Consider the following 15,327-nt stretch of genomic DNA (forward strand, 5'->3'; position numbering starts at 1 on the left):
GTTACTAATTTGTTAAGGATTTTTGCAGGTATATTCAAGAAAGATATTGATCTACAGTTTTCTGATAATGTCTGGTTTGGGGATTAGTGTAATGCTGGCCTCATAAAATAGCTGAAAAGTGTTTCCTCCTCTTCTATCTTCTGTAAGAAGCTGTACAGAATTGGTATTATTTCTTCCTTAAATATTTACAAGAACTCAAAATATCTGGGCCTGGACTATATCTTTTTTATAATTTTTTTAAAAATTAATTTATTTTTGGCTGCATTAGGTCTTCGTTGCTGTGTGTGGGCTTTCTCTAGTTGCAGTGAGCAGGGGCTACTCTTTGTTGCAGTGCTCTGGCTTCTCATTGCGGCAGCTTGTTTTGTTGTGGAGCACGGGCTCTAGGTGTGCAGGCTTCAGTAGTTGTGGCTTGCGGGCTCTAGAGCACAGGCTCAGTAGTTGTGGTGCACGGGCTTAGTTGCTCCACGGCATGTGGGATCTTCCCAGACCAGGGCTAGAACCCGTGTCCCCTGCATTGGCAGGCGGATTCTTAACCACTGTGCCACCAGGGAAGCCCTGGACTATATCTTTGAAGGAAGATTTTAAATTACTAATTCAATTTCTTTCACTGATTTAAGGCTATTATAATTTTACATTTCTTCTTGGGTCGGTTTTGGTAATTTGTGTTTTTTAAGGGATTTGCCTGTTTCATCCAAGCTGTCAAATTTACTGTCATAAAATTATCCACAATATTTCCTTATCATCCTTTCAGTGTCTGTGGGATCCGTAGTGATTCTGCTCATTTTATTCCTGATTTGTATTCTTTATTTTGATCAGTCTAAAAGCAACTCTTGGGTTCCCTGATTTTCTCAATTGTTTGTCCACTTTCTACACTGATGTCTGCTCATTATTATTTCCTTTCTTCTACCTACTTGAAATTTGATTAGCTTTTTCTAACTTCATAGGGTAAAAATTAGATCACTGATTTGGTTCTTTCTTTTTTTCTAATTTAAAGTTAAAAATCTCCCTCTAAGCACCCCTTTTGCTGTATCCCACAAATTTTGATATGCTGTATTTTCATATCATCTAGTCTTGAATATTTTCTAATTTCTCTTGTGATTTCTTCTTTGACCCATGAATTATTTAGCAGTGTGTTATTTAATTTCTAAATATTTGGAGTTTACCTCGATATCTTGTTATTAATTTCTAATTCTATTTCATTAAGGTTGCAGAACATATTCTGTATGATTTCCATCTTTTGAAATTTATGGAGAGTTGTTTTATGGTCAAACATGTGATCTATACCAGTGAAAAACTATATGTGTACTTGAACACAATGTGTATTCTGTAACCATTGCCTGTAATGTTCTAGAAATATCAGTTAAGGTAAGGTGTTGATAGTGTTTTTCAGGTCTATATGTCTTTGCTTATATTTCATCTAGTTGTCTTATCATCTGCTGAGTAGACAGTGTTAATCTAAATATGATTTTGGAATTGCCTATTTCTCCCCTTAATTCTGTTTTTGCTTCATGTATTTTGAGGTTCTATGATTTGATATACATTTGTGATTATTATGCTTTCCTGATGTACTAAACCTTTTATCATTATGAAATACTCCTTTTTTATCTCTTTAATACTTTTTGTCTTAAAATTTTATTAATATAGCCATTCAATCATACTTGAACTTAATGTTCACATAGTTAAGCTTTTAATTTTTTCTATCCATATACTTTCAACCTATTTGTGTCTTTACACTTAAAGTGGATCTATCCTTGCTGTTTTATTCAATCTGACAATCTGTCTTTAAATTGGATTACTTTGACCATTAACACTGATATAATTACGATGGGTTTTTTTATCTGCCATGTTACTGTGTATTTTCTATTGTTCCTCTCTGATTTTTATTCCTTGATCAAGCTTTCCTGCTACTTTAAAAAATAATTCGAATTTTTTTTTTAGAATTTCACTTCAATAATCTTATTGGCTTTTTACTTATGCTTGTCATTATTGTGTGGATGTGTGGATGCTCATGTGCACACGCACATGCTCTAAAATAGCGTTTCTCAACAGTGGCACTACTGCTATTTTGGGCTGGATAATTCTTTGTTGTGGTGGGTTGTCCTGTGCACTGTAGGATATTTAGCAGCATCCCTGGCCTCAACATACTGGATATACCAATTGGAAAACCAAAATGTCTCTGGCCATTGCCAAATGTCTCCTGGGCCCCTAAGTTGAGGACCAGTGCTTTAGGGATTACAAATATTTATCTTTAAAATTTCACACGCCACTTACAATTAAATTAACCACTTTTATAAAATGTAGAAGCTTTGCAATCTGTATGTCCACTCTCCTTTAAGCCTTTATGCTATAGTTATATCTGCATATGCTATAAAATTCACAAGACAATGTTAACATTTTTTGTTTTGAATAGTAATATATATTATAAACAAATTGAGAAGAAAAAGTAAGAAAAAATGTCTTTTGTATTTACTAGATAGTTATCACTTCTTACAATCTTGGGTCCATCCTGAGGATCTGAGTTTTTATCTAGTATCATTTACCTTTAGCTTGAAGAACTTTATTTAGCTTTTCTTGTAGCATGACTCTTCTGGCAACAAATTCTTTTAGTTTTATTTTATCTGAAAATGACTTTATTCTTGAAGAATATTTTCCTTCAACACTATAGAGATGTTCCATTTTCCTGAGTTCTTCACAGATTCTAATAAGAAGTTGGCCATTACAGAATCATTATTTCCCTGAATGTATTATATTGCTTTTCTCTTTTTGTTTTCAAGATTTGTCTTTGATCTTTGGCTTTAAATAGTTTGAGTACATTGTGTCTTGGCTTAGCCATCTTTTTTTTTTCCCTAACCACTAGACTGCCAGGAAATTCCCTGTATTGCCTTCTCTAGGATATTGATGGATTCTCACTCCACCAGTTTTCTAGAACTCGAAGTTAAAGAAGTGGGAGTTGTCAACTTCCCTGGTGGTCCAGTGGTTAAGACTGCACTTCCACTACAGGGGGCATGGGCTCGATCCCTGGTTGGTGAACCAAAATCCCACATGCATTGGTTTAGCCATCTTAATGTTTATTCTGCTTGGTATTCTTTGAGCATCTTGAATGTGTAAATTTATACCTTTTGTTAAATTTGGAAAACTTTTGCATCAACTCATTTTTTTAACATCTTTATTGAAGTATAATTGCTTTACAATGGTGTGTTAGTGTCTGCTTTATAACAAAGTGAATCAGCTATACATATACATATATCCCCATATCTCCTCCCTGTTATATCTCCTTCCCACCCTCCCTATCCCACCCCTCTAGGTGGTCACAAAGTACCAAGCTGATCTCCCTGTGCTATGTGGCTGCTTCCCACTAGCTATCTATTTTACATTTGGTAGTGTATATATGTCCATGCCACTCTCTCACTTCGTCCCAGCTTACCCTTCCCCCTCCCCGTGTCCTCAAGTCCATTCTCTACGTCTGCGTCTTTATTCCTGTTCTGCCCCTAGTTTCTTCAGAACCAATTTTTTTTGTTTGTTTAGATTCCATATATATGTGTTAGCATACGGTATTTGTTTTTCTCTTTCTGACTTACTTCACTCTGTATGACAGACTCTAGGTCTATCCATCTCATTACAAATAACTCAATTTCGTTTCTTTTTATGGTTGAGTAATATTCCATTGTATATATGTGCCACATTTTCTATATCCATTCATCTGTCGATGGACACTTAGGTTGCTTCCATGTCCTGGCTATTGTAAATAGAGCTGCAATGAACATTGTGGTACATGACTCTTTTTGAATTACGGTTTTCTCAGGGTATATGCCCAGTAGGGGGATTGCTGGGTTGTATGGTAGTTCTATTTTTAGTTTTTTAAGGAGCCTCCATACTGTTCTCCATAGTGGCTGTATCAATTTACATTCCCACCAACAGTGCAAGAGGGTTCCCTTTCTCCACACACTCTCCAGCATTTATTGTTTGTAGATTTTTTGATGATGGCCATTCTGACTGGTGTGAGGTGATAGCTCACTGTAGTTCTGATTTGCATTTCTCTAATGATTAGTGATGTTGAGCATCATCAATTCATTTTTTTCCTGTTCCATTTTCTCTCCCCTTCTGGGACTCCAGTAACACATATGTTAGACCATGTAATATTATATAACAGATATCTGAGGCTCTGTTCATTTTTTAAAATAATTTTTCTCTGTGTTTTCCACATTGGATTTCTATTTATCTATTTACAAGTTCTCTTATTTTCTTCTCTATCATCTCCACTCTGCTGTAAAGTTCACTCTATAAATTTTTAATTTAAAATACTGAATTCTTCAGTTCTAGAATTTCTATTTAATTTTTGAAATATATCTATTTCTACTTTTCTTCTAAGCTGTACAATTTTTTCATTCACTGTGACCATATTTTCTTTTACTTATTTAAGGGCACTTATTTTAGCCACTTAAAAATCCTTGTGTGCTACTTCCAACAGTATATCCTGGGATTTGTCTCAGTTGATTTTCTTTTCCTTTGAGAATATGTTCCATTTTCCTGGGTCTTTAAGTTAGGTAATTTTATATTCGATTCTGGACATTATAAATGTTGAGTTGTAGAGACTCTGAATTCTATTATTTTTCTCCAATGAAAGTTGTTCTTTTGTCTTAGCATGCAATTATTCAGTTGGACTCAAATTACGAACTTTGGTTTTTTTTTTTTTGGGTGGCAGTTTTGTTCTGAATTTAGCCAGAGAGGTAGGCAGAGAGGATTCAGGATCCCCTCTCTGGCTCTTTTACTTTTCAGGTTCCTGTTCTTTGTCCAGTGGCCACAGTTTCTCCAAATTTAGTGTTTGGTTCCCCAGGTCAGAAAGGCTGCAATGTTTCCACCAGTTTACCCTGCTAACTGTACCTGACCTGAGGCTGAAAGTCATGGAAACGAGGATTCATTCTGTATAATTTCTGTTGTATGACTGTGGACTTCCCACTAAATTGTCCTGCAATTGCTCTCTTTAATGTTTTCACGTATTAATAGCTGCTTTCTGTATTAGGGCCAGATGTCCAGAGGAGAAGGACTGGTCTAGTAGGACCTTATTCAGACACTGTTGTTCACATACATTTTTAACACAGTAAAACCACATAGATTTTTGTATCCAAATTTATACATGTATTGGTATACCATAAAATCATTTCTCTCTTATTATATAGTATTCATAACCATACTATATCTTCAAATAACTGAATGTTCTCTTATTTTAAAGGAAATACTTGCTCTTTGTGGGAAAGTTGAAAAATCCAACGATAATTACCCATAATTCCATCATTCAGGTTAATCATGAAATCTTGATATAATTCCTTGCATCTTTTTTTCCTATACATGAATGTATACATGTTTTAAAGCAGAGTTGACTCAGAGCATATATGTACTCTGCTTTTCACTTAACATTATATCATAAGCCATTTCAGATTTTAGTGCACATTAGAATTACCTGAGGAGATTGTAAAAATGTATATTCTTGGGCTTCCCTGGTGGCACAGTGGTTAAGAATCTGCCTGCCAATGCAGGGGACAGGGGTTCGGGCCCTGGTCTGGGAAGATCCCACATACCGCAGAGCAACTAAGCCCATGCACCACAACTACTGAGCCTGCGCTCTAGAGCCCACGAGCCACAACTACTGAGCCTGCGTGCCGCAACTACTGAAGCCTGTGTGCCTAGAGTCCGTGCTATGCAACAAGAGAGGCCACCACAGTGAGAAGCCCAAGCATCACAACAAAGAGTAGCCCCCGCTCACCACAACTAGAGAAAAGCCCGCGTGCAGCAACAAAGACCCAATGCAACCAAAAATAAAATAAATAATATAAATAAATTTATATTAAAAAAGAATATACCTGAGCCCAGTGATTTTGATTTGGTAAGTCAAGATTGGGATTCAGGATTCCAAAATTTTAACTGATACTCTGATTATGAAATTGATGGTTTATGCATACCATTTGAAAAACAAGAGCAGTTCTCCCAAATGATGATAAATTATTCAACCCATAGCAAAGTGACTAAGTACCTATATTTTATCTGCTCTGCAGAGTATCAGAAAGCCATTTAAAAATGAATGGTTCTTAGGGCAAAGACTAGTGGTACAAGAAAAAAACAGATCCATAGATCCAAGAAGATAGCCCTTGAAATAGAAAATAATGGCATTAAAAACCAGTGATAGGGCCTCCCTGGTGGCGCAGTGGTTGAGAGTCCGCCTGCCGATGCAGGGGATACGGGTTCGTGCCCCGGTCTGGGAGGATCCCATATGCCGCGGAGCGGCTGGGCCCGTGAGCCATGGCTGCTGAGCCTGCGCATCCGGAGCCTGTGCTCCGCAACGGGAGAGGCCACAACAGTGAGAGGCCCGCATACCACAAAAAAAAAAAAAAAAAAAAAAAAAAAAAAAAAAAAAAAAAAAAAAAAAAAAAAAAAAAAAAAAAACCAGTGATAAATAAACCAAATACTAAGAAAATTTATTGGCTTTTGGGAAGAGGAAGTTGTGATCTTGCTTTACTTCATACACACTATATACAAAGAAATAAATTTCAGGCAAACTAAAGAGCAGTGAAAGCATAAAAATATGAGAACATGTAAGTGAATTATCATATAAGCTGAAGTGAGAAAGGGTTTTCTAATTGTGACATCAAAAGCAAAAACCATCAAAGGAAAAACTGATAATTTAGTACATCAAAATGTCAAGAGACTACTTGTTAAGAGGAATAACTCTACCCAGATGTCGTTAAATTTAACTTAATTTAGATTCAAGAAAATGAACTAATTCCTAAAACAATATAAAATATCAAACTCTCATAGCAAGAAGTTTCTATATGGGCAAGTCAATAACCAAAGAAGAAATGAGGAAGTTACCAAAAAATTGTCCCTACAAAGTTTGAATTTAGTAAATTCTTTCAAATTATAAAGGAACAGATAGTTCTGATATACCCAACTGTATGTACTATAACATAGAAAAAAGAAGGCCAGCTGCTGAAGTAATTGCAGAAGGTGAGCTATGTATCTGGTATTCAATAAAAATTCTACACGGGTAGAACACATATCCACAAAAGCCACTTAAACTACAGTCAGGGTAGGGGCATGGAGGGATGGAGGGTTCAGTGGGGAGGGAATAACCCAAATACACGTAACCTTCAGAAGAAAATGGTCACCCTCTGAAACAAGCAAAATATAAAACTAGGCAAAAAAATCAAAACCAAAACCCAAACAAAGCAAGCATCAACGGATGATTTGCTTGTTTGAATTGTCACAGATTTTAGATTAAGGTTTCCTACTATACATATTTATTTTCCCTTGTACTTAAAAAAGTTTTTGTTAGTATGTTACTTGATCCAAGGTTAAATATCATTACTGACTGACCCTGGACTAAGCATTCTAACTGTATTTGGATTCTTTCTCCTTTTTTCAAAGACTAAATAAAAAGATCAACCCCTTAGGTACTTTGAGATGAAACTAAAAGCCTTAGTAGAGTTAAAGGCAAAAAACAAAAAACAAAAAACAAAACATTATAGCCTAAAATGGTTAGCTGTAGTGGGCAATCATTATTCTGTCTTTTGATAAGTGGTGTTTGTGGTAAATTTACACGTACGTGATGAACACTTACATAACATGAGTCATATCTCTATTTATGAATGAGCAAAGAAAAACAACAGAAAAAGAAAGGTCATTATCCAAGTAAAAATGATAAAATGACACATAAATTCCTTGCTGAAAACAGCCCAAGACATTGTCTGTATAAAAGCTCACCAGGAAATACTACCTCCCAGAAAAGCATATAGATTGAGACACGGGTAAACTCACCATAGAACTTGGACTTAGCTAGGATACTACCACTAAGGCAAAATCCATCTTTTCGGTTACTAACATAAAAGGCAGATATTGGTGGATGATGGGACACCTATTGAATACAGGAAAAATACATTAAAATATAATAATATAAGCATATTATTGTGATATTATCAAAAGTTCAAGTCTTAAAAGCATACTCTAATAATGAATTAAAAGAAACATTTGGTAAGTAGTAAAATTAAATATTGATGATTGTAGTAACCAATCTCCAAGATGTATCTGAAGGAAACCCACCTCCTGGTATTCACACCGTAAGGTGAGCTTCTCTTACACTGTACCAAAGTTAGTTTGTGTGGAAGTAATAGTATATCACTTCTGAAATTAGGTTGTAATGCAGCATGTACCTTGGTGTGTGTGTGTGTGTCTCTCTCTCTCGAAGATCATTAGCTCTGAAAGGCCAGCTTCCATGTTATGAACAACTCTATGGAGAGGCCCATGTGACAAGGAACTGAGTTCTCCTGTCAAAAGCCATGTGATGAGCTTGGAAGCAGAATCCTCCAGCCCAGGTAAGCCTTCAGATGATTGCAAAGCTGGCTGACATCTTGACCTCAACCTCAGGAGAGATCCCGAGCCAGACCACCCAGCTAAACAGTTCTCAGATTCCTGAACATCACTGCATGAGATAATAAATGCTTTTTGTCTTAAGCCATTAAGTTTTGAATTTGTTATATAGCAAGGAATAACTAATACAGTGGCTATTCTTCATGTAGATTACTGAATAGACTGTAGGAAACTAACAAAAGCTTTAACAAATATTTTAATAATAATATTGCAAAATGTATACATCATGTTTTCTGAAATGAGACAAAACTAAAATCAAACGCCTCTCAAGCTTCTCAACTTAGTGAAGAATTATAGTGAACTAAAATACAAGACAGTATAATCATTAATTTAAAAAAATTAATACAGATAAGTGGTTTCAAACTGAGGAGTATATCAAAATCTCTTGGGAAGAGGAAGGTTTTTCAAATAACGCATCGTCTTCTCATCCTCCTTACATTCTGTATATGAAAGGTAAGCAGGTCAGGATTTGTTTAGATGAAGAATAGCTGGGAAGATATAATAGGGTGGAAGAATTAAATGTAAAAATAATGAGGCAAAAAGTGCAATATCAGATTATCTAATTGTGAATCTGTGGAGGGCTTAAAATGGCATGTAATCTGAGATAAATTTAGAAAGATATGGAGGACCCTGAATGTCGGAGAAATGGGTGTAAATTCGATTTAGGAACTGGGGAACCACTGAAGTATTTGGTCCAAAACAAGGAGAGGGGGCGGAGCAATAAAAGTAAAGATTTATTTTTTATCGTAGATTCCACGACTGTAGGAGAGTATGTAGCTCAAGAGTGTGGTGTTTAGTAGTAGTCAGTACCAAGAGGTTAAAATCTTACCAAATGTTCGCTAGTAAGAAAGGTTATAATCAACAGTGAGTTTACTGAGTTAACATTTTCTATAAAAAAATCTGAATAACTTCCAAATCAGTTTTATTTCTATAACATGGATTTCTAATACCTGTTCAGCAATATAAAAAGTTTTGCTGTTTGTTCTGGGATGAATCCACAAACAACGGAAAGTCTCACCAAGTATAGGATTATAAGGTTTCTTCAGTCCCTGGTAAAAAACATACAAGTTTCAAATTATAAACATGGAAGATTCAAAGTATTAACTTCAACCAGTCAAGATAGGCTTAACTGTATCATCGGGGAACTGTCCTTATAAAATTTCCCAGTAGTGACATGAAATAAAATTAAATGACTTCAATCATAATACAGGTCTAAATAACCAATATTTTGCAATTCTGCTAACTGAAAGAGGCCCTGCAATACAATTATTAATAAATAATCTAAAGATAACGTAAAGAATAAAGAACACATATAAGGCTATAGAAAGTAAAACAAACATTACCTTTGGCTTTTTATAGAATCCTGACAAATACCATTTTACTACTTTCTTCAAACGGAAATAAGGATTTTCTTCAAGAGCAGCCCTAAAAAACAAAATGATATATGCAAAAATTTTACATAATGTATCACAAATTCTCCCTCATATTAATCAAGTCAACAATTGAATATGAGATATGATTGGAAAACATAATTCATTTTCAAAATAGATGGCAAAAACAACCATATAAATCAGTTTGCAAGAATCACTTTTCATAATCTGGTTACTTTTCTCCCCATTTTTAACGCCATCTTTAGCCTTCAACCTCCCCTATGTGCTACCAACTGATTTTCCAGAGTGAACTAACTGTACAAATATAACAGATAATCAAAGAATAATTTTCATTTTAAAACAGGTGTTTTCAAAAGCCATGACTCACCTGTCTCCTTGCCCTTCTGCTAATGCTATGAACATTGCAAAACACTGATTGTGTTTTTCAGGTGAATTCTGAGTTTATATATATATATGTATATATGGCAATTTATTTATATTACTCCCTTCAAGCATGTCTGTAGGTCCAATGTGGTGATTTTTGAAGATGAAGTGTGAGATGGAAGAGGCTAGGCCTAGGCTCACCGACAACTGTGCCAGGTTGAAAATACTGAACTTTTCGGGAGTTAACATCCCTCTGATTGCTCTCTTCTTTTCTTGGTTTAAATTCTCTTACTACACAATTTATTTACAGTTTTACATGTATGTAGAATGCACAGTTCAAAACTCAAAGCAATATAAAGAAGTACACAGTCTTGCTATTGCCCCATCTCTCCATACTCTTCCTACTTAACCTCCCATAGGCAACTTTTTTTTTTAGCTGCTTCTTTTTTTTTTTGGCCGCACCACGTGGCATATGGGATCTTAGTGCCCTGACCAGGGATCAACCAGGGATCTAACCCACGCCCCCTGCAGTGGAAGCACAGAGTATTAACCACTGGACTGCCAGGGAAGTCCCTAGTTGCTTCTGTTTATATAGTTTTCTTGAAGTATAAAGAATCAAATATAAATATGTAGTCTTTTTTTTCTTTGGCTGTGTTGGGTCTTCATTGTGGTGCATGGGCTTCTCAGTGCGATGGCTTCTCTTGTTGCGGAGCACGGGCTTTAAGCGCACGGACTTCAGTAGCTGCAGCACGGGGGCTCAGTAGTTGTGGCTCATGGGCTCTCGAGCGCAGGCTCAGTAGCTGTGGCTCACAGGCTTAGTTGCTCTGCGGCATGTGGGATCTTCCTGGACCAGGGATCGAACCGTATCCTCTGCACTGGCAGGTGGATTCTTAACCACTGTGCCACCAGGGAAGTCCCAAATATGTAGTCTTTTTCTTAAAAAAAGGGGAACAAACTAAATGCATTCTTCTGTACCTTGCTTTTTTACACACACACACACACACACACACACACACACTCCTGAAGATCCCTCCAAATCAGTTTATAGAGTTCTTCCTTAGTGTGGATGTACCATACATTACTTAACCAGTCAACTGTGGCTGGACACTTGAGTTATCTAACCTTTTGCTGTTCCAAACCCTGCTGCAACAATTTTGTATATATGTCATTTTGTACATGTGGAATTGTATCTGTAGGAGATATTCCCAGAAGCAGGATTACTGAATCAAAGGATTGAATGCATTTATAATTTTGGTAGATACTGCCAGATGCCTTTCTAATGCACTGTGCTAGTTTGTATGACCCAGCAGCAGTCTATGAGTGCCACACAACCTTGGCAACAGTGTGTGTTGCCAGAAGTGCAACCTTTCAATTTGGGAAAATGGTCATCTCTCAAGATCTTACCGTGATTCACAGGAACCTGCCTCATATCCTGAGGGAAATACATTTCTAGATAGATAAAAGAAAGCAGAACTGGGGTATAAAAGCATCTAGATTTTTGGTCAAAGTGATGGATGGAAAACAGATCTTATTATGGTTTGAATTTGCACTTTTCTTATTTTAAGTGAAGTTTACATGTTTAAGGACTATTTTTATTACTTCATTTTTAAACTGCTTGGTCATTTCTTCCACTCCTTTTTCTATTAGGTTATTGATCATTTTCATTCACTATGAATTTCTTTTCATTCACTAAAATAAAAAGAGCCCTTTTTATTTTAGGGAGCTTAACACTTCATTTATGACTTAATTTGCAAAAATCTCCCACGGTTTACGAATTATCCTTTGAATCAGCTTGTTTTTTCTTTTTCTTTTTTTGCAATGTTCATTAATGCAACTAATAGACTAATAATGCAACGAATAAACTGAATACAGGTATTTATGCAGAATCTAAAAATCAGGTCACAGGGCCAGAATCTAGTATCTTAGAAAACACAGCGCCTTGAAACTGCTGCTGGAATGGGGGCAGCCAGTGAAACCTGGAAAAGTATGATTGTCCAAGAAACTGCTGGGAAAGAGGTAGGCAGCTCCTCCTCCACCTCCCTTATGCCTGCCTTCTTCAGAATTACTCCCAGGATCAGCTGGCAGGAAGAAAAGCAAAGGTGAGAGTGGGGATTTATGCCATGTGCCAGCAATTAGTAGGATGTTCCAGTTGTGATAAGCTGCACATGCCTCACTGCATGCAGAGAGGATAAGTACAAACGAAAGCAGAAGCCCCAGGACGGGACCTGAAGGAGGACTTAGGTGGGGGAGAACCAAGAATGCCAGTCAGCTCTCCCTGTGCTAGGTCAATGCACAGGTCAGGGAGCCTGTGATGGCAGTGCTGTCAAGGCAGGGGCAGAATTCCTGTCTTCCTCAAGCTTGTGATTTCTCCATTTGACCTCATAAATGGAAACACTACAGCAAAGTATTAAACCTGCTTCTTATTAAGGTCAACTACAGAAGTGGTGGAGAAGAGAGAGTGGTATCTCATTTGAGCCTGATTTTGGTACAGCATTACCACTGAAATCAGCACTCTGGAAAAACTCGAAAACCATGAAGTATCTTTTATTTTAAGAAATGAGAATTTACTTACTCAGATAGGAAATCTGCATGATAGTAGTAATCTGAAAGTTTATCCAGGAAAGAACGGGGTTCCAAAATAAATGTAGGCAGAACCACCCTGGATAGGTCCATGCCAGGACGGACTTGTTTCAGTAGTGTCCAGATAAGGCTTTTGTTTTCTTCTGACACAGTTTCTGTTTGAGAAGCCTCACCTGCCTTTAGCAATTAACAAAAAATACTGAAATACTATATTTATTTCAGACACATAAATATGTAGGTAAGACAGCTAATACTGAAAATATGAATCTTCTCTAAGACTATTCGAAGCAATCTTAAAATGTGAAAATAACCCATTAGGTAATAAGTCAACACCTATAAAATTTAGTAAAAGGGTAGTCGCAAGAGACACTAAATAAAGTGAATGATATATACAAAGAATCCATTACAAAAAACATTATACTCTATTATTTTATACTATGTTTACTTCTATGCATTAGCAATAACAAGAAAGTTATAAATTCATGTTTCCCTACAATTTACTTTGTACCTGGCAATAACATCAAGGAGTATCTTATTTCAAAAGCAAACCTGAAGAAGATGTAAACTCTAAATTTAATAGAATATATTGGTATTTTGTGAGTATATGTGTTTAATTGTTTATAAATCTTGATATATTCATATGTATGCAACTTTTAAAATAAAATAGGTATTATATAAATACTATTCTCTTTCAGGAAAAAAAGCAATAGGTCATACAAATATCTTCAATTTCATCTGTAAATTTCCAAGAATTAGAAAACCAAAATCTCTGAAAATCACAGACTGTTACCTCTCCGAGTTCTTCATGGCTCTGTTCAGTGTAGGTAGTCTCCTTTAAAGGCTCAACAGGCTCAGGTTCAATGTATGAGTCATCTTGCCTTTCTGATGTATCTGTGTCACTTTCTTCACTTTTCCCCATCACCTCATTGTCAGACTCATCATGCTCTTGATCATTTTCTTTATCAGATTTATCAGAATACATATCTTGGTCCTTAAAATGCTGTCGTTCAATTTCACTATCATTTAACCTTAAGAGAAAGAATTATTAGGAGGAAGGATAAAGGAGGTTAAGAATATTTAATTTATAAATAAGAAGGATATGTAACACTTACTGAGAATTTACTATGTGCAGGGTACCATTCTAAGTGTTATATATAGTTTAACTCATTTAATCATAAAATAGCCCTATAAGTAAAATTATTACTCTCGCTTCACAGATTAATAAATGGAGGCACAGAGAAATTAAATTAAAACCTAGAAAATGCTAAAAGATGACACTCTGAGCTCTTTGCTTCTCTATCCTTTAGGTCTAAAATTTTCCAAAAGCAAAACTTTAGACTATTTCTTGCTAGATTTTTTTCTTAGTTTTACAAACATCATCACTTGAATCAACCTAACACTTCTGGTGTAAAGAGAAACTTCAAGCCAAGACCACTAGATTCTCAAGTGAACGCAAATGAATTATGACTTTCTACCTGTAAAGGTCTCCAAAGTCACTCATAATAAGTCCAAAAATAAAAGGAGAAATGTATAAGGTAATTATATTGATTTAATACTGGACTGAGGACTTCCCTGGTGGCACAGTGGTTAGGGATCTGCCTGTCAATGCTGGAGACATGGGTTTGATCCCTGGTTCGGGGGTTCAGGAAGATCCCACATGCCGCAGAGCAACGAAGCCTATGCGCCACAACTACTGAGCCTGAATTCTAGAGCCCGCGAGCCACAACTACTGAGCCCCTGTGCCACAACTACTGAGCCTGCACCCTAGAGCCCGTGCTCCGCTACTGAAGACTGCGCACCTAGAGCCCATGCTCCGCAGCGAAAGGCCACCACAATGAGAAGCCTGCGCACCACAACGAAGAGCAGCCCCCGCTCACCGCAACTAGAGAAGGCCCGCGTGCAGCAACGAAGACCCAACGGAGCCAAAAGGAAGAAAAAAAAACAACTGGATAGGCTTAACCTTGAAAAAAAAACTCTATGGAGAACTGGAAATGGAAATTTCAGCTTAAAGAAATGAACCTATGGCCTAAAATTGTTAAGCTGCCATACCCAACCTTATTCTTACTTACAAGACTAGGGTTACTAATCTGCACAAAAAGGAAACGATTTTTTTAAAAAAATCACTTCCAGAATCAAAAATTTTTTTAGAAATTTCTCATTTAAGAAAGTATCTGTAGGTTTCGTTTGGTATAAAAAATTTGTAAAGTACTTTACAAATGAATACATGGTGCCGTTATATATAATAATTGACATTTTAACAGTGCTGAGATAAGTTTAACAGAGAAGAGTAGTCCTATTTGATTCTCTTTTAGTCTCTATTTTTCCAAAATCTTCTTATGTTTGGATTTTAATCAGAGAACTTCCAACAGATATTCATTTTTTAGAATACTTATTTTCTTTTTTTTTCCTTTACAATCATATATTGCTGTCTTTGCTTTCTTACCATCTAGTCTTTCCTTAATCCCTCACAATCTGGTTTTTATTTTCTATTTTATTTTGATTTATCCTCTCTCCCCTTTGGTAACCTGTCCAGTTTCAAGACTTCATCATCATTTCAATTTGATGATTTCTGTTT

The 15,327-nt window shown here is 36.2% G+C and overlaps 1 protein-coding gene across 4 annotated transcripts in view; it reads right to left on the minus strand.

Annotated features, from left to right (window-relative positions):
* Nucleotides 1-15,327, minus strand: part of OSBPL8 (oxysterol binding protein like 8) — a gene marked incomplete at its 5' end in the record, with an annotated part of 131,992 nt that overhangs the window by 28,643 nt on the left and 88,022 nt on the right. For all 4 annotated transcript variants that reach the window (XM_079714284.1, XM_079714281.1, XM_079714282.1 and 1 more), the window contains 5 exons: nucleotides 7,810-7,906; nucleotides 9,369-9,467; nucleotides 9,762-9,843; nucleotides 12,745-12,929; nucleotides 13,543-13,780. In XM_079714284.1, coding sequence (XP_079570410.1) covers nucleotides 7,810-7,906; nucleotides 9,369-9,467; nucleotides 9,762-9,843; nucleotides 12,745-12,929; nucleotides 13,543-13,780 — 701 coding nt within the window. The remainder of the gene's footprint in view (nucleotides 1-7,809; nucleotides 7,907-9,368; nucleotides 9,468-9,761; nucleotides 9,844-12,744; nucleotides 12,930-13,542; nucleotides 13,781-15,327) is intronic.

The sequence above is a fragment of the Hyperoodon ampullatus genome, assembly GCF_949752795.1.
Source record: "Hyperoodon ampullatus genome assembly, chromosome: 11".
NCBI classification, from domain to species: domain Eukaryota; kingdom Metazoa; phylum Chordata; class Mammalia; order Artiodactyla; family Ziphiidae; genus Hyperoodon; species Hyperoodon ampullatus.